General features: G+C 39.6%; 6 protein-coding genes across 6 annotated transcripts; 3 read left to right on the top strand and 3 right to left on the bottom strand.

Moving 5' to 3' along the window:
* Nucleotides 1-1,753: 1,753 nt before the first annotated feature.
* On the top strand, nt 1,754-4,741 carry LOC140773844 (deoxymugineic acid synthase 1-B-like). The gene is made up of 5 exons (XM_073116614.1): nt 1,754-2,259; nt 2,876-2,941; nt 3,448-3,628; nt 3,704-3,883; nt 4,192-4,741. The coding sequence occupies exons 1-5, from the start codon at nt 1,940-1,942 to the stop codon at nt 4,414-4,416; spliced, it is 972 nt and encodes a 323-aa protein (XP_072972715.1). The 5' UTR covers nt 1,754-1,939; the 3' UTR covers nt 4,417-4,741.
* Nucleotides 4,742-6,010: 1,269 nt separating this feature from the next.
* On the top strand, nt 6,011-7,891 carry LOC140772926 (deoxymugineic acid synthase 1-B-like). Its single transcript, XM_073115188.1, is given in 6 exon segments — nt 6,011-6,460; nt 6,744-6,813; nt 7,100-7,280; nt 7,357-7,464; nt 7,466-7,537; nt 7,667-7,891. Coding segments are annotated over 6 exon segments (969 nt in total). The 5' UTR covers nt 6,011-6,147.
* Nucleotides 7,892-8,242: 351 nt separating this feature from the next.
* Nucleotides 8,243-11,955, bottom strand: LOC140772925 (serine/threonine-protein kinase BRI1-like 2). Its single transcript, XM_073115187.1, has one exon. It carries the CDS (start codon nt 11,621-11,623, stop codon nt 8,258-8,260), a length of 3,366 nt encoding a protein of 1,121 aa, XP_072971288.1. The 5' UTR covers nt 11,624-11,955; the 3' UTR covers nt 8,243-8,257.
* A 2,297-nt stretch (nt 11,956-14,252) lies between these two features.
* Nucleotides 14,253-14,981, top strand: LOC140773302 (CASP-like protein 4D1). The gene is made up of 3 exons (XM_073115777.1): nt 14,253-14,382; nt 14,456-14,665; nt 14,752-14,981. The coding sequence occupies exons 1-3, from the start codon at nt 14,253-14,255 to the stop codon at nt 14,979-14,981; spliced, it is 570 nt and encodes a 189-aa protein (XP_072971878.1).
* A 314-nt stretch (nt 14,982-15,295) lies between these two features.
* LOC140774212 (protein indeterminate-domain 14) lies at nt 15,296-17,185 on the bottom strand. The gene is made up of 3 exons (XM_073117114.1): nt 16,909-17,185; nt 16,402-16,819; nt 15,296-15,993 (listed from the first exon to the last, which is right to left on the bottom strand). Exons 1-3 carry the CDS (start codon nt 16,988-16,990, stop codon nt 15,486-15,488), a joined length of 1,008 nt encoding a protein of 335 aa, XP_072973215.1. The 5' UTR covers nt 16,991-17,185; the 3' UTR covers nt 15,296-15,485.
* Nucleotides 17,186-22,509: 5,324 nt separating this feature from the next.
* LOC140773892 (protein Barley B recombinant) lies at nt 22,510-24,129 on the bottom strand. Its single transcript, XM_073116671.1, has 2 exons — nt 23,998-24,129; nt 22,510-23,843 (listed from the first exon to the last, which is right to left on the bottom strand). The coding sequence occupies exon 2, from the start codon at nt 23,726-23,728 to the stop codon at nt 22,883-22,885; it is 846 nt and encodes a 281-aa protein (XP_072972772.1). The 5' UTR covers nt 23,729-23,843; nt 23,998-24,129; the 3' UTR covers nt 22,510-22,882.
* Between the last annotated feature and the right edge of the window lie 2,840 nt (nt 24,130-26,969).

Below are 26,969 nucleotides of genomic sequence, written 5' to 3'. Positions count from 1 at the left end.
TTTTATGATTACAATATATATTATTATTAAATAACAGCATCATATAAAAAATGATGGTCAATACTAATTAAGATATCCTATTCATCTTAGTACATTGTCTATTAACCATTTAACTTTTGCTTTCTGCATTTTTGTGGGTTCATCTTACTGTACTATTAGCTGTAACAATGAATAAGTTACAGTGAATCCAATAGTGTGCACAGATTGACCACATTAAATTGGAGGTATTGTAGGAGAGAGAGAGGGGTTATTGCAGACCTTTCAGGGAGTTAAACTGTCGCTTATTTTTTAGGTAGTTACTGGTAGCTTTTTAATTTTAAGAAAAAAATAAGGTAGTTGGCAGTCGTTTTTTAATTAATTTTAATAGGTAGTTAACAGTCGCTTAATGCGGGCAACTTATTTGTGTGAATGACCATTTTGACTAGTTAATTTTAAGCTCATAATTATTAGCTCAAAGGTCATGAATCAAGATCGCGACTGACAAGGACCGGATGAGACGTAATTTTAGAAATAAGACTAGGACCACTCGCTTTACAGGCTAACCCGCATAAGTCCGTCGTATAGTCCATGTATACGGAAGCTTACTTGCTTAATACTTGCTTAACTGTGGATTTTGAATATAGCATCCGAATAGAGCCAAAAATGGAGACAGAGCCCAGTACAATGCCAACGCACTGAGCTCCATATTTATTAAAATAATAATATAATATATAATTTTATATTAGCTACTTTAAATTATTTAATAGGTCATCTTAGTGTTATTACTTTTTAATAAAAAAATATATTGTTAGAAAATTAAGACTAATATTTAGTAGTTTCAGAAGTAATTTTAAATTACTAATTTTTTAATTAAACGCATCAAAATTACATTACACGAAATAAACATCGAAATAAGCATTACATGTCATTAACTAAAATTATGAAAATTATATTACATAAAATAAGCATAAATTAATATTTCATAATAAAAACAATAGATGTTTAATGCTACACGTGGTTTTGAGATAAACGAGTGTTACACGACATCATGATTGCTTGTGTGATACACAAACCGTGGAGGATGAACGTGATGAGGAACCCGATATTATTGATTCTACTTAACCTTCAGTCGTTGAAGAGCTGAAAATTAACGATTCTATCGATTCCTTGCTCGATATAGGAAGATCTAAGATAGAGAGGCTTATTTTGAGCTTCGGAATGCACTGATTGAACATTTATGGTAGAGGCACGAGAATGAAGGAATATAAATTTCAATGTAATTTTTATTTAATGTATTTTATGTTTGATGTATTTTAATATTTAATATTTATATTGGGAAATAATTTTGAATAATTATATTTTAGACTCATTTTTATAAATAATAAAATAAATAAATTTTAAATTAACTCAAAAATAATTTAATATTATACTCATTTTAAAGGTCTAGATGAGACATTTCCAATGGTATTATATTTTATTAAAAGCTAATTAGTAAAACTAATTATATACTCAGTTTAACTAACTATATTATTTAATAAATAATACAAATAAACTTAAAATTATTGAATGCAATAATTATTGGTCAAACTTGGTATTTTTAAAAAGCTGAAAAGACAATGTAGTCGGGCTCTATTTTTTTGATGGGTTTTTAAATCTGGAGCTCACCGTTGCATTGGAGTCTAATTGGAGCTCCGCTAGACTCCAAATTTTAATATTTGAATTCCGATTTGAGTTGCTCTAAGTTGGCAAACAAAGAACTTATATCTGTCAAATTAACTCAAAAATAGAGAGCTAGAGAGACACAAGTAGCTGATTACATACAAGTTTTCTCAGGATATCATCTATAAAAGAAAAAAGAGAGAAAGGAACTGAGAAAAAAAACTACGACCACCCACAGCTTACTAATTTAGGAAACGGAGAAAAGGCTACAGAGTCTCTTCCCCAATCTCATCCGAAAGACATGGGAAGTACTATCCCCGAGGTGGCCTTAAGCTCAGGAAGCTGCAAGCCCATGCCCCTCATCGCCATGGGCACCGCTCTCTACCCCTTCAACCAATACGACGCCATGCGGGCTGCCATCCAACGTGCCATCGAGCTCGGTTACCGCCACTTCGACACCGCCGCTGTCTACCAATCCGAGGCATCCCTCGGCGACGCCATCGCCGATGCGATCAGCTCGGGCGTCCTCGGATCTCGCGACGAGGTTTTCATCACTTCCAAGCTCTGGTGCAGCGACGCCCACAAAGATCTTGTCCTCCCCGCACTTAGAAGCACCCTTCTGTTAGTACTTAATTATTCATTTACTACCAGTACTTTTTCCTAAGCTTAGTAATTTTTGAGGATAAGATTCGCCACACGGCTGATATGCGCCGAACATATCAATCATGTGAACTCAATACTCGTACTTATCCATCCATAGACACCAAGAATATGACTGCCAAATTGACGGGCAGAGAATCGCTACAGTCCACGATATATATATATATATATATAAGTTTTTGATTAAATTAGTGTTGTTCTAAACTTTTATTTTTTTATCAAAATAAATTACTCCTTAAATTTATAATTAAATGGATTTTAATTTATTATAGCCATAATAAAAACGCTGATCAATTCAACATTTTTATCTAATCCTAAAACGCTGAATTGATTAGTGTTTTATGTATATAAATATTTTTAACTTAATCTAAAATGCTGAACTGATTAATATTTTTAAAAATACTAATTAGTTTAGTATTTTTTTTTTAAATTATAGTGAATTACACCTCATTTGATGATAAGTGTGAGTGATAGTCTATTTTGTTAAAAAATTAAATAAAAGAAGACGTCTAGTTTGATCAAAAATTCATATATATATATTTATTTTTATTTACTCATGGTTTTGTTACTGCTTTAGGAAACTCCGAACGGAGTACCTGGACCTGTATCTCATACACTGGCCTGTGAGTTTGAAGCCCGAAAGGTACTATTTCATCATCGAGTACTTAAATTAAAAGCATTGTTAAATTATTGAATCCTTAGTTTTCATGGAGTATACGATCAGATAACTCTAGATACTAAAAGAAGTTCATAAATATACTTCTTCTTCTTTTCTTCTGTAATATTTTATTATTGATAGGGAGTTCCTAAGCTAATTGTGAAAGAAATTTGTGCTAAAAGTGTAGTGTACCCATCATTTTTTTCTTCTTCTTTCTAGATAATTCTTATAAAACTTACCTTTTCTTTTAATTTGATAAGTTAAAAAACAAAAAAAACTTTAGCTCTATTAATAGTTTCAAAGTAAAATCTTATGAATAAGATAAAAATCGAAGGTGGAATTGGCTATTTAATTTTTAAAATTTTGAAAGTAACTTAATGTTTTAGGTTAAACACTAAAAGTATAATGTGTTGATCATATAATATGTTAATGAAATAAAGTTATAATTTTGAATGCTTCTTTGATAAATTATATTTTATTCGATGTTTCAGAGGATTAGAAGTACCAATTCCAAAGGACGATCTTTGTCTCTTAGACATGAGCTCAGTCTGGGAGGCAATGGAAGAGTGTCAAAGACTGGGGCTAACAAAGGCGATCGGCGTCAGTAATTTCTCATGCAGGAGATTGGAGACGTTACTCTCCTTTTGTAAAATTCCTCCGGCTGTCAACGAGGTGAGTTCGGGCGTGAATGGGTCTAGGTATTTGGACGACGAAGTTAACAAATTTTGGTTCTTTTTATTGTTCAAGGTTGAAGTGAATCCTCTGTGGCAACAAAAGAAACTTAGAGAGTTCTGCATGGCCCGTGGTATTCGCCTGTCTGCTTACTCACCACTGGGAGGAATAAAGACTCCTTGGGGTAAAGATTGGGTCATGGAGTGTGATGTACTTAAAGAGATTGCTGAAGCTAAAGGAAAGACTCTGGCTCAGGTATGTAAGACAGAAATCTTTTGTATATTTCATACTATTCGTTGCGTTGAGTTAATAGAAATCACTCGGTGTTTCTTTTCTTCTTCTTCTTTTTCGAAAAATTGAATAATAAATTGAAATAATTCACGGTGCTTTTGTTGATATTTTATTGAGAAAATAAAAGAAGTATATATAGCATAGGGTGTAAAGAGAAAAAAAAAAAAAAAAAAAAACCATCTCCTAACTTCTAATGGGTATATGCGTTGTAGTTTGCTTTCCTTTTGTCCCCCTAGAACTTTTCCTACGTTTCATTTGGGTTATATACGTAGGTTTGCTTACGGTGGGTTTACGAGCAAGGTGATTGCGTGATAGTGAAGAGCTTCAATGAAGAAAGGCTGAAGGAGAATTTGCTCATATTTGATTGGGAATTAAACGAAGAAGAGAGGCAAAAGATTGCTCAGCTTCCCCAGGGCAAGTCGTGCACATCAATGGACTTTGTCTCGGCCGATGGACCCTTCAAGTCTCTTGAAGAACTCTGGGATGGTGAAATCTAAAGGGCTCTGTTCGGATGGCATGCCACCACCATGCTCGACAAAATGCCAAATAAAAGTCAATCTTCAGGTAAGACTGCTTCTTTCCAGTACTGTTGAGGACTGGACCTTACAATAATGTATCTATTTCAGCTTGTTATGAGATTCATAGCACAGGGAGAATAGAATACTAAAGATCTACACTACAAGAACTTATTATTTGTTGCCTACGAGTAATTCATGCATGAAGGTGTCTGATAAGAATAAATTTGGATAAGGAGAAGAAGAATTGGGAGAATGAGAGAGTGTAAGATAATTTGTTTGGGATAATAACTGTTTTTTAAATCAAGTCATTCAGACTACATATATAGCCTTACAAACACAACAAAAAAGCTGGAAAATTAAAAAAATGCTGAAGAATAGGGAAAACAACTATCACTACTACTCATGCTGAAGGCCAGCACAGTTTGGAACTTATGCAATTAACAAACTTGACTAATTCTTGCTTCACTTTATCTTCTCCACTTTGCTGGTGAATTCGTGCATGACATGACATGCATCTGTAGTGGCACGTATCAGTGTCCAATGCACTTATCAGCCTCTCTCCATCCCGTAATCTGATACTCTCGCCTCCATTTCATCATCCAGAAATACATTGCTTAATTTCGTGTCGTGGTTCTTGTGCTTGATCTTGCAATAAGCCGAGAGCGACACAAGGTTCCTGTTCTTGATCTTGTCCAAGGTCCATCTCTGCCATCGATTCTCGATCACCTTGATATATAAGCTTCTTGATTAGAACACTGGAGGCATCTTCCAATGTGGCCTCGAACGCTTCTCCAGAGCTACCAGAACCAATGAGGGCGGCAGTGGAGAAACCATCAGTGACCTCGGTGAGCTGTGAGAAGGTCAGCTTCCTCAGTTGCCTCTGGAAAGTTGCAACATTGGTGCTAAGAGGTTCCTTCTCCTCTTCAGTTTTCTATGCATGTAGTAGCAGCATGTGTGACTTGGAGGCTACCTAGCATCTTAGCTTGATGGCTTCTTCATGAGTACCATGCTGTTCGGAGGCTACAATGCACAGAGAAGCCACGGACAGAGAACACTTAAGTACCATGCTGTTCGGAGGCTACAATGCACAGAGAAGCCACGGACAGAGAACACTTAAGTACCATGCTGTTGATTGCGAATTAGCCATATATGATATCAAAAGGATACTACGAAAAACAGCATATCTTTTTCCATAGAGACATAACCTTAATTTTGTTCTGATTAGTACCCATCATGTTGGTGCTGATCACACTGTCTATTGACCCTTGCATCTTAATTATATCATTTCCTCTGCCACATCGGGAAATTTGGAGTAATAATAATATATATGCCCATAATTATTCTATAGACAAAGATGAATACATCATCATTTTCTTTATATAATGATAATCACTATTAATAGACAAGATTAGACCACGCTAAAAAAATATACATTTACGAGCAGAGCATTGTTCAAGAATTTATCAACCTTCCGGGGCCAGTTATGGGGTAGCTCGCCGTACTCAGTGACAGCTTGTACGTTAAATGCGCATCTTTGATTGGTTACAAATTTCCGATCGAGACAAAAAAAAAAAAAGCCAATAAAATCCCAAGTTTCCTCGGGATAAAAATTACAACCACACTCAGCCTCTGCCTCTACAGAATTAAGCTTTGGTAGAGCAGTCTCTTGATCCCCAGGTTCCTCAAATCTCCTCCTCCCCATATTAAGAAATGGCAAGTGTCTCCGAGGTGGCTTTGAGCTCAGGAAGCGCCAAGTCCATGCCCCTCATCGCCATGGGCACTGCTGTCTACCCCTTCGGCCCCTCCGATGCCATGCGCGCCGCCATCCTACGTGCCATTGAGCTCGGTTACCGCCACTTCGACACCGCCGCCGTCTACCAATCCGAAAAGCCCCTCGGCGACGCCATCGCCGAGACGATCAGATCAGGCGTTCTCGGATCTCGCGACGAGGTTTTCATCACTTCCAAGCTCTGGTGCAGCGACGCCCACAAAGAACTCGTCCTCCCTGCACTTGGAAACACTCTTCTGTTAGTATATTACATATATATATATATATATATATATATATATATATATATATATATATATATATATATATATCATTATGTATCAGTATCTTTTCTTATGCTAGCTAGAGTACGATTCGGTACGGGCCGATCATGAGTCACGACTGCTCTGATCCTATGGGCTCTCTACTGCATTCGATCTCGGGCACGATCGGCCCGGCCGCTCTCGAGAGTATATATATATATATATATATATATATATATATATATATTACTTTCTTACGATTTCTTTGCTCACTATTATGAACCTTCAAATGGAGTACCTGGACCTCTATCTCATACATTGGCCTGCGAGTACGAAGCCCGAAAGGTACTATTTAGTTACCAAGTATTATAATTAAAATTCTGTTTAATTATTATTGAATCCTTAGCTTCAGCCTTCCATGGTGGATAAGGAGTCAGATAATGTAATGTAGCTAATAAGACGAAGGTCTTAGTTGGGTTTGGAATTTCTTTTTCTTTTTTATTTTTTTGAAAATGACAAGGAAATTGAGAAAATTAATAAAACTCTTCTAGCTTTTATTATTAGACTAACGGCGGATCTAGGGTCAGGATTCTACTCGATCAAGACCGTTTAATTATTTTTTATATTCCAGACTTTATGAAGTTCCATTTCCGAAGGAAGAGCTTTTGCCCTTCGACATGAGATCAGTTTGGGAGGCAATGGAAGAGTGTCAGACTCTCGGGCTAACAAAGGCGATCGGTGTCAGTAATTTCTCATGCAAAAAATTGGAAAAATTACTCTCTTTTTCTAAAATTCCTCCGGCAGTCAATCAGGTGAGTTCGCCAAGAATATGCCAGATGTTTATTTGCACAATGAATTTAAAATATTTGGTTCATTTTGTTGTTCAAGGTTGAAGTGAATCCTGTATGGCAACAAAAGAAACTTAGGGAATTTTGTGTCGCCCGTCGTATTCAACTGGCCGCTTACTCACCATTGGGAGGAAGAGGGACTCTTTGGGGGTAAAGATTGGGTCATGGAGTGTGACGTACTCAAAGACATTGCTAAAGCTAAAGGAAAGACTCTGGCTCAGGTACGTGCTTATCTCACTGTACACTGTACATTATATTGGGCAAAATGCATTAATCTGTACGATAATTTGCCATCCTTTTTGTCATTTAAAACTATATAATCCTACACTTGTCTTGGGATGTTTACATAGGTTTGCTTAAGGTGGGTGTACGAGCAAGCTGACTGTGTGATAGTGAAGAGCTTCAACCGGGAAAGGATGAAGGAGAATTTGCTCATATTTGATTGGGAATTGAACGAAGAAGAGAGGCAAATGATTGCTCAGATTCCCCAGCGCAGATTGTTTCCAGCATTAGAGTTTGTCTCAAACCATGGACCCTACAAGTCTGTTGGAGAACTCTGGGATGGTGAAATCTAATGGCTCTGTTCGGATCGTATGTCACCTGCTCTACAAAATACCAGGTTGAAGTCCATCTTCAGGTACCAGTATTTCTTTTCGATAATTTTGAGGACTTGTTTAATCCTGTTACCATCTGTTCTCAAAGTGGCAATCATTCATCTATTTCAGCATGTAATGAGATTTATAGAACTAGAAAAATGTCATGCTTCAATACAATAACTTATTACTTGTTGCCTATGGTCATCAGGCACTTCTTAGTATATTAATCTGGATTTATAGTTCTCAGTCATATTGAAGAGCTCTTAACTACAAAACAACATTCAAACACAATTGCCATAAATCAATACTACCAAACATTTCAATACTGGTCATAACACCACTAGTCTAGACATCACTACCCTCAACAGCAGCAGCAGCAGTCTTGAGCTCCCTCAGCATGGCCACCGCCTGCAGCATATTAGGCCTCTTGGATGGGAAGTCATCCACACACTGCAATGTGATCTCCAAGAACCTCATCATCTCATCCTCATCATCACCTTTACTAAGTAGAAGGAGCTCGCGGTCAATGACTTCCCTCCCTTTGTTTTCCCCCACCTTCATCTTCACCCAGCCGACTAGGTTAGTGTCACCAAAGTCCTCCTTATCAGTTGGCCTCTTTCCCGTGAGTAATTCAAGCATGACCACCCCGAAGGAGTACACGTCCCCCTTGGCAGTGCACCTGAAGCTCTGGTAGTACTCTGGTGGCACGTATCCTGGAGTGCCCGCGAGCGTGCTCACACTAAGGTGAGTGTCCAATGCACTTATCAGCCTCGCCATCCCAAAGTCTGATACTCTTGCCTCCATCTCATCATCCAGCAAAACATTGCTTGATTTCATATCGCGGTGTATGATATGCGGAATGCAGTTGTGGTGAAGGAAGCATAAGCCTTTGGCCGCCCCTCTTGCAATCTTCTTCCTCTCTTCCCAACTCAACACTTCTCTAGCCTTCTTTGTCCCGTGAATCATGTCTTCGAGGCTCCCATACCGCATGTACTCATAGACAAGGAGTCTCTCCTCGCCTATCTTGCAATAACCCAAGAGCGGCACAAGGTTCTTGTGCTTGATCTTGCCCAAGGTCTCCATCTCCGCCATGAATTCTCGGTCACCTTGATAGCTTAAATGTATTAGCTTCTTGATTGCAACACTGGAGCCATCCTTCAATGTGGCCTTGAACACTTCACCGAAGCCACCAGAACCAATCAGTGTGGCTGTGGAGAAGCCATTGGTGGCCTCAATGAGCTGCGAGAAGGTCAGCTTCCTCAGTTGCCTCTGGAAAGTTGCAACGTTGATGCTGAGAGGCTCCTTCTCCTTTCCAATTTTCCATGTAGTAGCAGCATGTGTGGCATGGAGGCTACCTAACATCTTGACTTCCTCTGCTTCTTTGCGTCTCGCTCGCATTGCAATCGCCCATATTATGACAATGCACAGAGAAGCCACGGACACGAGAACACTAAGTACTATACTGTTGGCCCAAGCCGCCGTTGTGTTCCTCTTCTTCTCATTGCCATAACTTGATTCAGTTGCGGTAGGAAGATTGCGTGGATCTTGACATGGAGGCAGAGGGACGCCGCAAAGGCCCGGGTTGTTCGCATATTGGCTCGCTGGGAGAGTGCTGAGCTGTCCTCGAGAAGGAATTGGCCCTGTCAAGTCATTATCTGATAGGTCTATCTGCACTAAGAAGGAAAGATTAGAGAAGGATTCCGGAATGCTTCCGTGCAATCTATTATGCGAAGCGTCAAAAACCCCGAGGTTCCGAAGCCGGCCGAGGGATGCAGGGATCTCCCCTGATAGCTTGTTGTGAGCTAAGTCAAGCACTTGGAGCACCATCATGTCTCCGAATTCCTCAGGTATCTTCCCATGTAGCTCATTGTAAGAGAGATCAAGATACTCTAGTGTTTGATAGTGAGTCCAGACACTTAGAACTGCACCAGAGTACAGTCTAGTGAAGTCACAAGTCTTCAAGGTGGGAACTTGTAATAGCCTCTCGGGCCGGATGCCGGCAAACTCGAGCAGTCCTCCGACGCCTTTGCACGAGTTCCCGACGTTCCTGACGAATGCCAAGGTGTTGCCTGATAGAATACCACTCAATGCTTTGGCTCCAAGCTGCCGGCCGAGACGTGCCGGAATTTCACCAGTGAGCCTATTGCTATTTAAATCCAACCACATCAAGCTGTTGCAATTGCCGAGCTCTTTCGGGATCTCGCCGCTTAGGCTGTTGTTCGCAAGCTGCAGGACCGCCAGCCTTGATAGCAGACCGAACTCTGGTGGGATTCTTCCTGAGATCCTATTGCTAGTGAGGGAGATCCATTCGAGATTGCTGCAGTTGAATAGCTCAACCGGGATCTCGCTGGTGACGAGGTTGTTGTTAAGGATCAGAGTCCTTAGCCTTGAGCATTGGCCTAATTCAGCTGGAATTGGCCCATGCAAGCCATTGAACCAGAGCATGAGATGTTCTAACTTCTTGAGTTGGCCTAACTCCGGTGGAATTGGACCTTGGAGATAGTTGATGCTGAGGTCAACAACTTGGAGCTGCGAGCAGTTCGACAGCTGAGACGGGATCTCGCCCATGATCAAATTGTCGGGAATTCGCAGCTCCTCTAGCGCGGATTCTTTGGAACAGATATCAGGCGGTATGGCGCCGGATAGTTTATTTGAGCTAAAGTCTGCAACTTTTAAGCGTTTGCAAGCAGATATGGAGCTTGGAATCGATCCAGAAATGAAGTTATTACTCAAAAAGAGACATTCTAAAGAGCCAAGATTTTGTAGAACATCACTCGGTAGTGTACCAGAAATGTTGTTGTTAGCCAAGTCAAGCAATTGAAGAGAATAGCAAGAGGAGAAGGAACTGGGAATTGAACCTGATATGTTGTTGTCTGAGAGCTTTAGTTGTTTGAGAGATCCACAGGCATTCCCCAACCCAAATGGAATCGAACCAGAAAGGTGGTTGAAGGAGAGATCTAATCTTTCCAAGCTACGCAGTTCACTGAAGGATTCTGGTATCTCCCCACCAAGAGCATTGGATGACAAGTTGAGTGTCTTCAGGTTGGTGCAATTGGATAAGGTGGTCGGTATCTCATCAGAGATACGGTTCCCTGAAAAATCCAAATAGGCCAAGCTCTTGCAAGGTGTCTCAACCTTTATACCTGAGATGCTACCTGATAAGTTGTTAAAGGAGAGATCGAGCACTTGCAAATTCTCTGACTTGGTTAAGAAATTCTCTGGCAGTGAACCTGTTAGGTTGTTGCGGGAGAGATTTAGATGCACGAGATTAGGATAATATGTTAAGAAATCTCCTGGCACTAGTCCAGAGACACCAGCAGAGGAGAGATCAAGCTGTGTCAAGGCATGTGGGAGCTGGAACAGAGCAGTGGAGTTTATGTAGAAGGCATTATTGGAGAGATTGAGGGATGATAGCATATCAAGTGCGGAGAGAGAATAGAGAGATAGAGCACCCGAGAGGCTGCAATCACTAAGATTAAGCTGTGTTGCTCGTCCTAGAGCGCAGGCGACTCCATACCAAATGCATGGGCTTTTGTTGAGTTGCCATGTTGAGAGAACTCCACTTGGGTCGTCTTGGATTGAGCTCTTGAAAATAAGTAAAGCTTCTGCATCAGTTTTTGTGCTTGGGAGGATGTCCAGCTTCTGGTCTACTATTGACGACATGGTTGAAGGCAATAAGACAAGCAAAAGGAACACCATGAGATTATCCATTGGCACTTGGCAGTGGCAGAGGAGAGAGGAAGAGCGGGGAAGAGAGGGAATTAATGGGTTGGTTTGTCGAGGTATAAAAGGTGGAGGGAAAAGCTAAAGAAAGAAAGATGGAGAGAGAAAGAGGAGAAAAAAAAAATATGTTAACGCTTAAAGAGGGACAAAGGTGGACATGGGAACAATTAAGAAGCATAAGGACACTTTGGGTGGTGAGTTGGTTATCGTGTTCTTTTGGGTTGAATAGTAAAAGGGCGAGGGGGGATGTTGGACCTTGGTCAAAAGAACAACTTCCAACAGGGTTTATCTCGAATAGGTGAAGGATGTATTCTAATCTTAGCTCCTTTGACTGCATCTATGAAGGACCTACAATTGTTGCATTTTTATGAAATGTTAACAGTTTATTTGGTTTCTTTCCTTTCAGATTAAGTATCGGAAAGCATGTCGTCATGAATGTCTAGAATAGTTACTTAGCTGCCATTTAGATTTGTTCCACTTTGTAAAAATGCCATTTTGTATACTTATTAGTTCTTTGTTTGTGTATTAACAATTGGAAAGCATGTCTTCACCAATAATCTCCTTTCAAAAGAGGAACAAGTGGCCCCACCACCAAAGGAGGAGAAGGTAGGAGGTATCAATGGCCTCCCACACCACTCTCCGATTGGCATTGGAGGTGATGATGCCCCCTGTATTCCCTTCATCACCCTTTTTATCCTATGTGCTTTTTTTTTTTTTTTTGCTGCTACTATTTTGCTATCTTTCTAGGTTGTTATTTAACTCCCAACGTACTTCCTCCTCTTGTTCTAAATAAATCTATCTCTTTTACTTGTTCACGAGGAAACAGTATCCAAGACAGAAATAGCTGCAATCTGAGTTTCTTTTTTACTAGCCTTGAAGTAGAACTCTGACTCATATCCTAGTGTTACTTTAAACTATTATCTATCTGAAAGCTAATATGTCTAACAAATGATTAGCACTCATGTAAAAATGTGGATATCGAATGTATTTGGGACCTCATCAACTGGTCCCGAATTTTGGTTGCTGATGCTAGCGTGAAAGTTAATTAATAGAAAGACTACTTCTATTTCAAGCACAAAAGAAAATATAAAAAAAAAAAAACGGCCTGTAGATGAGAGATGATTTCTAAACATGTTAAGATTGTAAATGTGCAGAGGCTATTGATCAATATAGTTCACATTGATTGAACTAGAAATGACCGTGGCTTCTAAGTTGGATAAAATCAACTGCATAAAGAGCACTTCCAGCAGTGAAGTGCTGGTGTGGACGTTGGAGACACTGGAATCCTTGTGGGCACCTAGAATGACACCCCCACTCAGATAAAAGCAGGATTCGCCATAATTAGTAGAATAATCACAATGACTTCACGTGTAATCATAATTATCCCCAGCATAGCATAGCAGAGCAGAGCAGAGCAGAGTCAAGGCTCCTATGATCCTATGGCCATTTAATTAAATTGGAGAAGGCCGAGCAAGCTTCTACAGTGAGGTTGTATGAAGTATATTTCTTTTACTGACGTTTTTACCGACAGTAGAAGCTATCGATCTACCTATGCTATCACATAAAGTCGGCTCAGATCGATGAACTCGATCGTCGTTTCTTGGGATGGAAGAAATAAAGATGGAGAGGAACAAATGCAAGCTTTGTGTCCGAGGAATAACGCGAGCAGTGCGGCTAGTTGTGTCTGCAATGATACTCTTACGAGTAATGGGCGGGACTTTTCATGCAGCCGCACGAGGAGAGCATCCCTGGCCTACCAGTCAATTTATACCAGTAGATCGCAACATTGCCCACTAATGCCGTAAGAGTAAGACATCATTTACCAAAAGGAGAAACTGATTCTAGGATAAGTTACGCGTTGTTTTGAGTTTAAGGAACAAATCATTGTGGCCGAGAGGAAACAAAGGATAAAAGCATCAATTTTGTTAGGATCCCAAGAAGGCAGAGAATAAGACTTTGGGTTTGAACCACTGTAAAGATGGGTACAAGAAGAAGAGAAGATGGAGGTGGGGGGCTTCATCATTGCTCATCCGCATGCAGCTGCCACCTTTTTCTCATCAATCCCAACTCCCTTTTTAATCTTTTATGATTTGTTATACTCTGCCTACGTGATTATTAAAGTTCCTGTGCTGTTCCTCCTGTCCACTGTCATTGGTCACAGGGGGGCGCCGCAGAGCCAACTGCTGGAATTTCCTGCAGTCGGGGGCGCGTGGCACGCTACGAAGGACTACTATTCGTATCGAGTGAGGAGCTGCCCAGTAGGTAGATGCAGGAAATCCCTTCGATCGAGATTTCAGGAGAATCCTTTCCCCTTAAAGATGATAGACTGATAGAGGACTACTGGGTCGGCCCATTGGGCTAAATACGTTGACTATAGCTATTCTAGAACTTAGCTGGCTGTCGCATTGTTATCATCCTATCAACTCACATTGAATTGGAAGACGTTAAGCCCAAAGCTTTGTCAAAGTAAAACTCCCCAAATATGCGTCGAAACCCACAATGTACTTTTCGTAAACAATGTGTGATTAGTTGTAGGCAATTGGCCTGCAACAACGCACAATAAAAGCCAGAGAAAGGATGATAGTAACTGTGCCTTTAACTACATAAGTACTCGGAAATGGCCTCGAGGAAGAACACCGCCCCGATCGCCATCTTACTTCTTAGGCTCCTTATATTCATTCTCCTGTTAGTTTCCCTCATCGCCTTAGTTACTGATAACAAAACTGTTCAGTTCCTATCCCCGGACAGTAAGTTTCGCGTCAAAGACTACTATGCTTATAGGTAACGATGAACTATGAAACGGTGAACTGTGAACATTATTATGCATGAGTTCAAGGGACATCTCGAGTTCTTTTGTTATATCATTCTTGTACTTAAAATTGATACACAGATATGTTCTCTCGGTCGCCGCGATCGGATGTGTGTACATGCTGCTGCAAATTCCTTTTGCAGCCATCAATGTGGGCGCGGGCACAATTAGTCGAGGAAATGACCACATGATGCTATCTCTTATCTTCGCAGATATGGTACGTAAGCATATATACACATATATATATGAATGATTCAGCGGTAGTGGCAATTTGTGACTGGTAATGTGCCGTGCATTTGGTTGGCAGGTAGTTTCGTTATTTTTGATGTCAGGGGTTGGTGCAGGATTTGGAATAACGGCGGACATGAAAGCCCGGTACAACAAGTTTTTCGGATCCCTTTTTGGCGACTACGATACACCGGAAATACGAATAAATTCTTTGACGTAGCGTATGTCTCTGCTGGTTTCCTTCTGATAGCCACTTTGTGCATGGTGATCATCGTGTTCATTTCAGTCTCTGCCAATGCGAAGAAATGAATCCAGATTTAACAAATGCTCCTTAGTACTCGACAATGTTACTTCAGATGCAGTTAATGAATAAGCTTGAAGGATATCGGAGGTTTCGTCTTAGTTTGTCATGGAAAATTAATTTCATCCTTCATACTCAGTAAAAGTTTCAGCACTTTCAGTTTGTTTTGAGTCTCAGTGATGCTCTGCAATTTCATACGATCTATTGGTGGATCAACCGTACGTACATTCTTTAAAGCCAAAGGTATAAGAAATTTGTTTAAAAGTATTAAGTATCTCGTGAACAAATAAATTCCATACTCTTTGTCTTCAGATATAATCAATTTCAGACGATGATAAAAAAGAAATAAAGAAAAAAGAATCATACATCATAGAGAGAGAGAGAGAGAGAGAGAGAGAGAGAGAGAGAGAGACAGAGACAGAGAGAGAGAGAGAGAGAGAGAGAGAGAGAGAGAGAGAGAGAGACAGAGTGCGACAGCATATAAACACAACAAAAAGGGAAAAGAAATCAACTCAAGATGAAGACAGATATCGGCAAGTTGTCAAAGCCGGCGCCGAGTTCTCGTCATCCGAAGCGACACAGCTCGGGCGCAAGTTTTGCCTACATGCGTGGCAAGTTATTTGGAGCAGCATTGCTTCCACTTGCTTCGCAGCGCGATCTCTCACCGCGCACGCGTTCTTGAGCTCGATCTGGGCCTGTTGCCGGATTCTCGTGGCATTCGCAAGCTCTTGCTCGGCCAACTCCACTTGCTTCTTTGCTCGCTCCCTCGCCTCGTCGGCCGTCGCCTTCTCTGCCAAGGCAGTTGCCTCTTCGAGCTCAGTTGATCCGACGGATAGCTGCAATCTGGATGGAGAGGTGATGGTGGTGGGATGGGGAGTAGATGGAGGGAGGAGTTGGAGCTCGAGATTGCATGCAGCATTCCCAATCGGCGGTGCGTCGAGGTTGGCGTCGCTCGACGGACTAGGGCTTGTAGTTGGCCGCGAGAGGCAGGCATCTTGGTGCTCTATGAAGCTTTCTACCCTGTAAAAATTAACATGAGAAAGCTGTGTTTATTGGATTGGTGGATAGAGAGCTATTTTTAGTTTTTTCTTTCCTCCCTTTTCTGATAGGAAAAAGTTAGATTCATATTCGTCATATATAATTCAATACGGCAGATCGATACTAAAGAACATGATCCTTATTGGGTTTTTGAATGATAAAAATGATAAATAGGACGAGGAAGGTTGCGTATGGAGACATGGGCATTCAATACGAGAGAGAGGGAGAGAGAGTAGCGCAGAGTTGACATCTTGAGAAGACGCTAATAGAAATTAAGCACCCAATGCATGAGGACTGGGGTCTCGGGAATTGTGTACAACCCGTCAATTGAATGGCAAAGAGTTTAATCGATCTTTTATTAGTTCAAAGCTAAAGTTTCAGTTTACTTACCGTGAGAAGACACGGCCGCAGTCGCAGGAGTGGCCGCGGGTGCCGCAGGTCTTGAGGTGAGCCTTATAATCGGAGTGCACGGCATACCCCTTCCCGCAGCGCACGCACGACCACTGCCGCCGCCCCCCATGCTTGCGCCGGAAGTGCTTCTTGATCCCGACGAGGTCGCCGAGCGCGTGGCGCGGGTCGTGGTGGAGGCAGCTCGGCTCCGGGCACACGAACACCCGCTTCCGTACCCCTCCTGCCGCCGACCCATCCGACGTGTCACGCTTCAGGAGCCGCCACGGCACCTTGTGCCGCCGCCGGTGCATCTGCAGGTTTTGCTCTCGTTGGAATCCTTGCTTGCAGATATCGCACACGTACCTGTCGGACTCCATCAGCGTCCTCGGAGAAAGAGAGATCACCTCGGCGTCAGGATCTAATAACAATATATTGGAATAGCGGTGAGAATAATTACCCAATTGGAATATGGAATCGGCATATATAAATATACATATACGCAAATACCAGGAGTTCCTGCTGGCCTTCTTTTCTTCTTGGTGTTAGTCGTAAGATTAATCTCCGGATCACAAGAAGGGGAGCTCAACATTTGGGTTTCTCTCTCTAAAAAACTAGTGTGTCTAATTAACGTGTGGTCTTTTTTTAGATGCGAGACTGAGAGATAAGGGTTGGGGGAACAATAAATAAGAGAGGGAGCTAGTGTCTAGTGATACAGCTGGAGAGATCAAGAAGCAAAAAAGCTTCTCACTCTCTCTCTCTCTCTCTCTTCCTCCTTTCCGTGTCTCTTCTTTTTGGAGGTGAGTCTGTCTCATATACTCAATGGAAAGCAGCTTTCTTAACAGCTTTGTTTGTGAAGTCATGGCGTGGTAGTAATGGGGTTTGGCTTTGTAAGCATGTAGACAACCCCCAACGTATTGACAAACAATAAGAAAAAGTAAATATATCTCAGAATAATATTAATTTAAGAAGATATATCTAGCTAGAGAGTTCCGACCTCATTGATAACATTACTTGAAACTTGGGCCTAGCTAGCAGTTCACAGTGATGAGTTTAGCGGGACTGAGAAACAACATAATAGTAAAGAAATAAAAGCACTGTAATTCCTGTCACCCCAACTTATCACCAATTTAGAGTAAAGAAAGAATGGAAAAAACAACAAGAACAATTAATTTGGACTGACTATTTTGTCATTTATGTTATAAAATTATCTTGGTTGCGTCTTCTTTGGGATGATGGGGAGGGGGGAGGAAGATTCTTCACACATGCGCTACTGTAGTGAGATCATGGCTGGCAATCATTCATCCAAGTGTCACTGATCCCAAATCGGATTCATAGCTTACTAAACTAAGCCCCAATTGAGATTATTCCCTTGACATCTTTCTTGATTACATTGCATTTGTTTTTTGACTTTTACCCTTCCTTTTAATCTTTTCCCTACACCGGATATATGTGCAAGCTAATGAACTCATGCTATAATCCATTTTTAGTTTAATCAAAAAAGCTTCAACAACCTTATTGTCTGTAACTCTGTGTGTGTGTGTGTCTCTCTCTCTCTCTCTATATAGATATTTTTCTTTCCTCTGGTGTAAGAAACCGAAGAGGGAGGGAGGACCACATCAAACAAAACTAAAGTATACTTTTGGTTTTTACCTCCCAAAAGATGCAAGTTAAATTTAACCAGGTAATTATTAATAAGATCGAGCTTTCCAACAAGCAAACTTTAGAATGGTAAAGTACCACAAAGCAAAGGTCTTTCTTACTAGGAAGCTGGTGACTGGTGAGAGAGCTTTTTTTTTTCCTTCTCTGTCTTCTTTTTCTCTCCCTGTTCCAGTCTTGCAACTTTGGGATCTTTTAGCATGCTAACCAACTTTTCTCTTTTTATATGTCATCCAACTTTGGATTACTATAATACCCACTGACTTCAAATCCACTAACCTAAATATATATATATATATATTCCATAACCCCTCTTTCTTAAACCTTTATATAAGTGTAAAGTGAGTACAGAGTAAAGATACTAGAGAACTTTTTCTAATCTAGCTACTAACCTGACGAAAATTCTGAGGTATAAGATTTAATTAGTCTCATTAATCTCTCACAAAACAATGCTTCATTTGGCCTCGAATAGAGAGAGAGAGAGAGGTACCAAGCTAGCAAGAAAAAAATTGACCATACGTGCTGACTCAATTCCTACGTGGCTTCCAAAACAGCCTCGAGTGGGCGGGCCATGATGATAATGAATTGCTAACATGCTACGTTAACACGTGGCCGACATCTAGGGCCTTCTAAGATGGAATTTACACTGGGCCCAGTAGCCCACCAAATCCAAGGATATGGACCAATTTGAGCCTAGATGACTTATTATGACGGAGACTTCAGTATATCACATTATCAACAAATACATACTACCAATATATATATATAAGAAAGGTACAAACAAGGTTGCCGTTGACATTTATATACCAGTCAGTTCCAATCTATACCAAATCCTAAAGTATATATATATGCCATTAACATCACTCTAAAGATGAATCGATAGTAGCTCACAATGCTCATAAATGTGTCAAAAAAGGGTTATGATGGGCTAGTGGATGAGTGTGTTCCTCTTCCTTCCCCTCTTTTTGTCATCCCTTTGCTTGCCATCTCCCCCACCTCTCCCTTTTGATGCCAAAGCCCCTTTTTGGACATGGACCCATGCCATTCCATGTGCTCCCATCAATTCAATCTCACTCATTCTGCTGGATTACTTCTTCACATGAAAGACAAATTATATATATATATATATATATATATATAAATAGATTAGATAGCAACATAAGCATGCCAATTTTGCCACAGAATGTAAACACAAGGTGGTGGTCTAATAAGTAGAGAGGAAAGGAAAAGTAAAGAAGGATCTAAAGAAGAAAGCTTTTATGGTGTATGGGCTCACATAGCTAACCTTTTTATTTATTTATTTCTTTTTGACAAAGTAAAAGAATCTTAGACATGAGCTCCTATGGAGATGACTCATTTTAAGAGAGCTTCCAATGTCAAAGTAACATAACACTTGTCAGAAAGACCCTACTCACGAGTATGATAAAGCACAATAAGGACACTAAATTCCAAACTCATCTACTGTGTATTCAAAAGATAAGAGATAATAATGGCATGCTTCCCACTTAAAATACTTTCAACCAACCATGACTACCAAGTCACGATAGGCATACTGAATATAGTGTTAATATATAGTGCATGGTAAATATTGCAGAGAGAACGCAGACCATCGCACGAGAACAAGAGAACCCACAGTTAGATAAATAACTACAAAAGAAAGAGACGCGGTAAAGAAACTTATAAACTGGGAAGAAATCTGACTGCTGAACTCTAGAAAGCACTTTCGGCTCAAACTGTACAAGATTAACAGAGAAAATAGTAAATTTACTTGCAAAGAGAAGACTCAATATTCTGCCTTGTAGACGATATGTCGTTGAAAATAACTTGGTTTACCTCCAAGGACAAGAAAAACTTTTTAACAACTGCTAATCAGAAAAGATTCACACTCTTCGCAATTCCAACCATCATCACACGCATCAGAAAGGTTCATTCAGAAAGACTGAAACTTACTTCAACCGGTAAGAAATGAATAACCTTCACTTTTAGTGTAAACCCAGCAACACGAACAACAGTTAAATGTAAACATATCAATAGAGCAAGATACCAGGCAAATCATATGCCTACTATATAGTTCATGCAATGCAAATTTCTGTGAATATAAAGTATATCTCGTAGATTAATATGCATGCTCCATTCATAGAAGAATGACATTTGACATTGACCCTGAATTCATTTAGAAGCTGCAGGATTGATATATATAACTAATCATGCATTACATGACACTAAGAACTTAAGATGCTTCAAACTTGAGAGCATCTAGAAAAATGCAAATTAGAGGCGCAATAAGATTATCTCATGCCCTTCCAATAATATAACATCATGCTCTTCACATAGAAAATTATCTCGTGCACTTCCTATGCTAACATACCTACCAGCGGTCACCATTTCAGTTCCCAGAAATCTTAAAACTGTTGCATAGTAACCTTTAATAAGAACACCAAAGATAAGGTCGTTACAAAGAAATTGCGATACTCCTTTGCAATCATTTTCAGTTTATCAGTGTTCTTCGAGTTTCTAGTAGTCAACCTTCAAGCTAGTGTTTTCACTTTGTGCCATCAGTTCAATGAACAACAAATCAAATATGAGATAATAACGAACACCTCTGCTGTTCATTTTGTACTGATGATAATGCATAGGGTGCACACTCCTATTTAAAATGTATTCTCTTTCTAGACTGAACAATGAAAACAACATGATTGCCAAACAGTAAATATAATGGGCCTTCATCCTGAATATGTCTAATAGGAGCACTGACAATGCAAAAGAGTAGAACAATGTTTATCCATGATGTAATGGAAACAAGATATGAACAGAAAGCCTACTTTATTTTGTTACTTAGATTAGTCATTGCTCTCTCATGCATGTCTTTGTGAAATAGTAATCCTTATCATTCTTTTCTTTTCTAAAATCACAATATAATTCCGAAGGAACTTTACCACAAAACTATTTAACTCTATAAAAACCATATGTTAATCGGAAATCTTCATCAAATGTTTGTCACCTTCAAAAGATACTTCATTTATTTTAACAAGAAGAGCAATAAAATAAAATATGAAAGCACTTGCAGCTAGACATTCCTCCCTTTTCTTACAAGCCAAAAGGATGTATAATTTGCATTCAGAGTTATTCTATCTTGATTAGGGAAAGGGTCATGGAACTTTATTTAGATGCTCCAGCAATGAATAAGACTGAATAATAAAAAACAAAACCAGAGGCAGAATAAAGCAAACCAATTAGTAAATTTGTTAAATGGAAACATTAAGAAAAAAAATGAAGACATTGAGAGGCAAATGCGAGGGAAAAAAAAAATGAAATGGCTTAATCTAATAGAGGATGTTTATAACAATTCACAAAGCATGCCTATTTGGACAAGTGAGAAAGTTTTCTACTAGCCCATAAAGTTTAAGAGATTTTATATATCTACAAGATTTTCTCACTCTGTGTTCTTGCAATCTATCATCAGCCTATACATTGCTAACAAGCATGGATGGAAACTTATCATATCAATATTTTCTATAAGAAGATTGCAAGGTATAGGTAACTATGGATACAAATAGTTTACTAGCAAACATGTCATAGGCTGTTGCATATGAAGGTAGGTATGTGATTCTTATTTTAAACATGTGTTTAGAACAAATTACCATAGGTACTGATGAACAAGCTAAAGTAGTAATATTTGTAGATTTGCCCACAGATTTACATTTTCCTAAAATTTGTCTGGGTATTGTATGTCTATACCAAGAGAAGCACAGGAGAGGGCAGAACCTAAATTCAAAATTCAAATATTCCGAACCTACATGCTCCAACCAAAGACTCTCAGGTAACTTTCAACTTAATGCAGACATCATGCTTTATTTTACTCTTATTGTGCACTTCCAAACAAGTGGCTGAAAGTTTGTTGCATCTTTCAACTTAATTATATACTAACAGAAAGTACGACCTTACAATTCTGGCTAAGTGAGATGCAAACTGTGGACATACAGTACCTGAGAAGCTAAAAAGTGCATGGTTAATGATACAGAATTCTGTTTGATGTCATGCAAAAAGTTGTAAAACATATTTGTTGCCACATAATGACAGGTGAACTTGGATAGGAAAAGAGAATCCAAACATCCTAAAACATGGGACAAAGCAAAGCTAGCATAAAATTAACTAGAAATCCAATTTGCCAAAGGCTAGTCAGATAAATTATATTTCTATTATCCTATTTCCTACATAACAAGGTAATTCACAGGCAGAATATATGTAGCACATTTTGTTGTAGTAGATATCTAGGTTTTCTAAAGAAAGGATTCTTGCAGAGCTAGCATTCCATAACTAAAAAAAATTAAAATGAGGTTATACATATAGAAACTTACTGTATCTGAAACGGCAAGTACTGCAAAACAATAATAATTCATCCAAAATAAGATTATGTGTGCTAGTGCACAAGGACCACAAGAACACAAATCTCAAAGCCGTCACTACCGCATAGCCAGAAATAAACAAGGCAGAGTGACCATATGGCCCTTGAGAAAGAAAAGCATTATATGGAGGACAAACATTAAAAAAGGGAGTAAAAATCTATCCATTAATTGAAAACGATCTAAGTTAGACAGTGTTGTTTTTCTTAGACTGCAACTTGTAGAAAGAAAGATAACAACAAGCCCTAACTAACCCAAATTCCTGAACCTCAAGAAAGCATGTAATCGCGGCTGAGAAGAATAAAACTGGGATACAAGCTATTGAAAGAGTCTCTGCAGAAGGACATATATAGTATATACAAGGAGGAGCAGACCAACTGAAGAGACAGGCGCCTATCAAAGCCCACAAACATTGTGCATCTTTACCTGATAGTCACAAACTTATTGGTACCATGTTTGGCCCAAAAAGTCCTCAAATCAATTGGATTAGAAAGATTATACCCTTCTCCCGCAAGTTTCTCTAAGACCTTCTTGAAAGCACCCTGACTCATCTTCCGACCAGCGATGCGTGCTCCCCGCCGTTTTTGACTCATTGGAAGGGGAAACTCGGAGATACTGGTAGTGCAACATGCTGACTGCCAACCCCCCGCGCCCCACCGGTAGCATTGCTGTGGGGTGCCCGTGCACGAGCAAACTGGCGTAGGAATCCGGGAGAGGTCCAAATCAATGCCATTAATGACCATTCCCATGCTCTTCCTCCCAGCCTTTCCGCGTGAAACCGAACCATTACTACTCTCATCTCTCGGAACAGATACTTTCCTAGGCTTCTTAGGCTTCGGCAATTTCTGCGGGTTTCCCTGAGGTCTCTTCTTTAAAGGAGTCTCATTTCTACCTCCAGTTTCATCTGCCAATGGAATGCGATCGTCCTTAGGCTGCTGCTGCTGCTGCGGTGGCGGCTGCATCATCTGAAGGGTATGCGGCGGAGTAGGAGTCCCAGGGAGGACGCCATAACTAGAAAGGTGGCTCATTGGGAGCATATGGGGGCTCTTAATATCTCTCACATGGTGGATCCACCCATCCCTCACGAAATCCATCGGCACCGACGGCTCCCCGACTCCGCAATCCCGGTGGAAGAATCCGCCATTGGACAACAAGGGCTTCGTGTCACGGTCCCCAACGGAGGACATGAGCTGTAGCCCTAGGTTTCCCTTCAAGGACTGCTCGTAGTAACCCCAATTCCGAATACCCAATCCTCCATCATCGTCCATCTCGCCCGAGAACAACTACAGAGATATTCCAACACCAAAATACACAGAGCAAGATCGAACCTTTTTCACCAATTTCGATCAACGCATCCACCGCATTGCCTTCCCGTTGCGGTTCCTGTAAAACCCATTCCACCAGAAGGATAAAACATCAGAGAAAATCGTAAAACCCGAAGAAAAACAGCCAAAATTTACACAAAAGAGCCGTCTTTAACGAAACCCTAGTTCCAAAAACCGATCAGAAGGACGAGAAGGTGATTCCAAAACCATACCAAATGCCCACTAGAAGAAGCCTAGAATCTCCAATCTAGGATAGATATGGAGCGTTACAGCTTTTAGGGTTCCAAGGTGAGATCCTTGGGAACAATGGGAACAAATAGAATAACGAAACCAGAGGAAATAAGGAACCGGCTTTCAAATGGTTTTTTTTTTTTTTAATTTTAAAAAAATTAATTAATTATCCATAACTAGTCAATAAAATAGTATACAAAGGAAGAGAATAAAGGAAGGACTTACCTTGGAACGATATGTTTCTCTAGGGTTCTTTGCTCTTTTCTGTGTTAAATAAATGTTATGGCCATATATATATATATATATATATATATATATATATATATATATATATATGAAGGTATAGATAAATTTCCATATATTATAGTATTTTTAATCTGATTTTCGAATATAGTGCTGATGATAGGTGGGCAGGTGGCAAACCATGAATAAATTTGACCCATGTTTTGCCAATACCACCTTATTCTTGTACTTATCCCTTTCTTCCAACCTCTGTTTTTAAAAAAATAATAATAAATTCCAACATGGTCCGGCTATTAATAAACCCAACAAATAATTACTCTATTATTTGAGCAACTATAGATTTTCTACTCATATTTTCATAGTATTTCATCATCATATATTTGAAGAGAAGTAAAAGTGGTATAGAGAATTCTAGAGTTGTTATTAATTATCATATCTTCTGGGATTAATGGGCCGGATGTGATAGGCCCATTATTTCGGGCATAAGACTGGCTGGGTTGGGCCCAATAAATCCACGATTGGTAAATGAAGAAACTGAAGCAATTTGGATTCAAGAACTTCTTATATTGTTATAATACTTGGGTTGGTTTATAATCCCTCACATGGCAGAGCAGGCATTAATTATCTGGACATGTTCTCTCGTGAATAAATAAACTAAGCATCAATCTAGACTAATCTCAGATGATCTCATCTTTATATAATGGCTGCATCTATTTAATTGCCCACCTATGATACATGCACCACAAGTACAACTCCAGGCCTTTGTTTAGTCCCCTCGTGTAGAGATGTGTTTTGAATTGTATCCGGGGATGTAAACAGCTCCCTGGCCATTTGGTTGACCATAGAAGTTGTTAAGATGATTGATTACAACACTTAATTATCCTTGTCCTATGATACATGGAGGAGGTTTCCTTTGTCCCCTAAATGCCAACTGCCTCCTTTTAATTATAATCCTTCTTTTGTGGTAAGATGTTACAAAAAGTGCCTAATTGTATCCATAAACTTGAATCATGGAAGCGTTCAGTTTGTCGGAGTAATGCAGACAGTACTTCTACTGTTGTGTTTAGTTTAGAATAATATGACTCCATGTGATTAAGGGTTCTCTTAAACATAACTCTCAAGTTAATTAAATACCTTATTAGAAAGAGTGCCCTAGTGCTGTACTGCTGCATGAGAGAGTCTGTGGATGCAAACATGAACTGGAGAGGTTGTTTCTTCCAACAATTTGCACAGTTTCTATGAGAGTATTGGGGTCCAAAGTCAACTGAATAATTCAGATTAGGCTTCAGATTCCTCTTGTGATGCAACTGGGAAGCTTAGATTCCAGATGGTTGAGATAGTACATACAATATCATTAACATTTGTCAAACTTAAAAGGAGTTCAGATTCAAACTACTGAACAGTACTAAGTGTAGCAGTACTGCCTGTTTCATTGCAGTCAAAATGCAAGTATAATAGTTTCTTTAGTAATGAAGATAAAACTACGTACATCTTATATTCCTCAGGAACTTATATTAAAAAGAGTCTAGTGCAATAGGACGGCTTGTTTAATTTTGCATAGAAAGTATAGACACATGCAGTATGACTGCTTCGATAACCGACGTCGATTCTGGAGACGCGGTATGAACACTAACTGCATTAATTTGAGGCACCCATGTCCTTACTGTAGAATCTTATCATCTAGAGAAGAGAAGTGAATGGAGGTGTTGCAAGATATACAAATAATGTTGAGCTTTTTCCAGCTAAAAGATGTTTAATCTACAGTCTAATCCATTAGCCATAAAATAATAGAGACATGGTAAGCATGAAAACAAATTATCTTCACAGCTAACATGGGCTCTATATCTTTATGGGAATTAAGTGCTTCTATGGACTTGTCTCACAATGGGTTGCAGAGAGGACCACGTAGGAATAACAATTACTTTAATAACCAATTGCATGCATTTGTGGGTGGATTTGCCCCAAGTTGGTGATCTCTAAATTAATCACAAAGTATTCAAAGGCCAACCAACCAGAATCCATGTGATGGAGGAGTTTGAGCTGGGATGACAGTACGTGGTAAGCATGGAGAAAAAAAGGACAAGGGGAAGTATGGTAATTTTGTCACACCAAATTGAAATTGATGGATGAAACCCAAACAGCTCTGACTCTATTTTGTTATTCTTATCATCTTAGAAAGAGGGGAATAAATAAATCTACCCTAATTTGCCACATGAGCAAGTACACAATGTTGCTTTAAAGCACACAATGTCCTCATATTGAATAAAAACTAAGATAGAGATAGGGAGTGGCAGGGGGGTTTACTAAGATTTCTGGCCTCAACCAACTCAAGAATTGCTGAAATGCCATAGTGTCCAAAGGTACAGAAGTTTGTAGGGACTGACCTTGATCATATCCTTATTTGGTTACATAAGACTGACTAAAATTGGTAAGTCAAACAATTACATTTGTATTGCTATCTGTAGATAATGATTTGGAAGTGGACCATAAAATATTACAATCCAATATTCACTGTTAAGTCCAGTGGTCAATTTCATTGAAGAGAGAAACAAAAAAAAAAAATATAATAAATTAAACATATACAAGTTTAAGTGTGACCCATAAGCTAATTAGGGATGATGTAATACATTCTTGAATCATTGGCTACTTACTAGAAATTGTAATTCCCCTAATTATGGGCAGTTGGGCATGGCTAGATTATTATTATTAT

Source organism: Typha angustifolia, chromosome 13, assembly GCF_048772165.1.
Source record: "Typha angustifolia cultivar Huaian chromosome 13, ASM4877216v1, whole genome shotgun sequence".
Classification (NCBI taxonomy): domain Eukaryota; kingdom Viridiplantae; phylum Streptophyta; class Magnoliopsida; order Poales; family Typhaceae; genus Typha; species Typha angustifolia.
Note: the sequence above shows the minus strand (reverse complement) of the source record. Positions and strands in the feature narration are given on the sequence as shown.

Bases quoted from the DNA above. Each gene is read 5' to 3' on its own strand.
- LOC140773844 (XM_073116614.1), top strand. From the start codon at position 1,940: ATGGGAAGTACTATCCCCGAGGTGGCCTTAAGCTCAGGAAGCTGCAAG. The intron at 2,260-2,875 runs GTTAGTACTTAA...TTACTGCTTTAG, and splicing joins GCACTTAGAAGCACCCTTCT to GAAACTCCGAACGGAGTACC. The intron at 3,629-3,703 runs GTGAGTTCGGGC...TTATTGTTCAAG, and splicing joins TTCCTCCGGCTGTCAACGAG to GTTGAAGTGAATCCTCTGTG.
- LOC140772925 (XM_073115187.1), bottom strand. From the start codon at position 11,623: ATGGATAATCTCATGGTGTTCCTTTTGCTTGTCTTATTGCCTTCAACC.
- LOC140773302 (XM_073115777.1), top strand. From the start codon at position 14,253: ATGGCCTCGAGGAAGAACACCGCCCCGATCGCCATCTTACTTCTTAGG. The intron at 14,383-14,455 runs GTAAGTTTCGCG...TGTGAACATTAT, and splicing joins TCAGTTCCTATCCCCGGACA to TATGCATGAGTTCAAGGGAC. The intron at 14,666-14,751 runs GTAAGCATATAT...TTTGGTTGGCAG, and splicing joins TATCTTCGCAGATATGGTAC to GTAGTTTCGTTATTTTTGAT.
- LOC140774212 (XM_073117114.1), bottom strand. From the start codon at position 16,990: ATGTTGAGCTCCCCTTCTTGTGATCCGGAGATTAATCTTACGACTAAC. The intron at 16,820-16,908 runs GTATTTGCGTAT...TATTGTTATTAG, and splicing joins AAGGCCAGCAGGAACTCCTG to ATCCTGACGCCGAGGTGATC. The intron at 15,994-16,401 runs GTAAGTAAACTG...TAATTTTTACAG, and splicing joins TGCGGCCGTGTCTTCTCACG to GGTAGAAAGCTTCATAGAGC.
- LOC140773892 (XM_073116671.1), bottom strand. From the start codon at position 23,728: ATGGACGATGATGGAGGATTGGGTATTCGGAATTGGGGTTACTACGAG.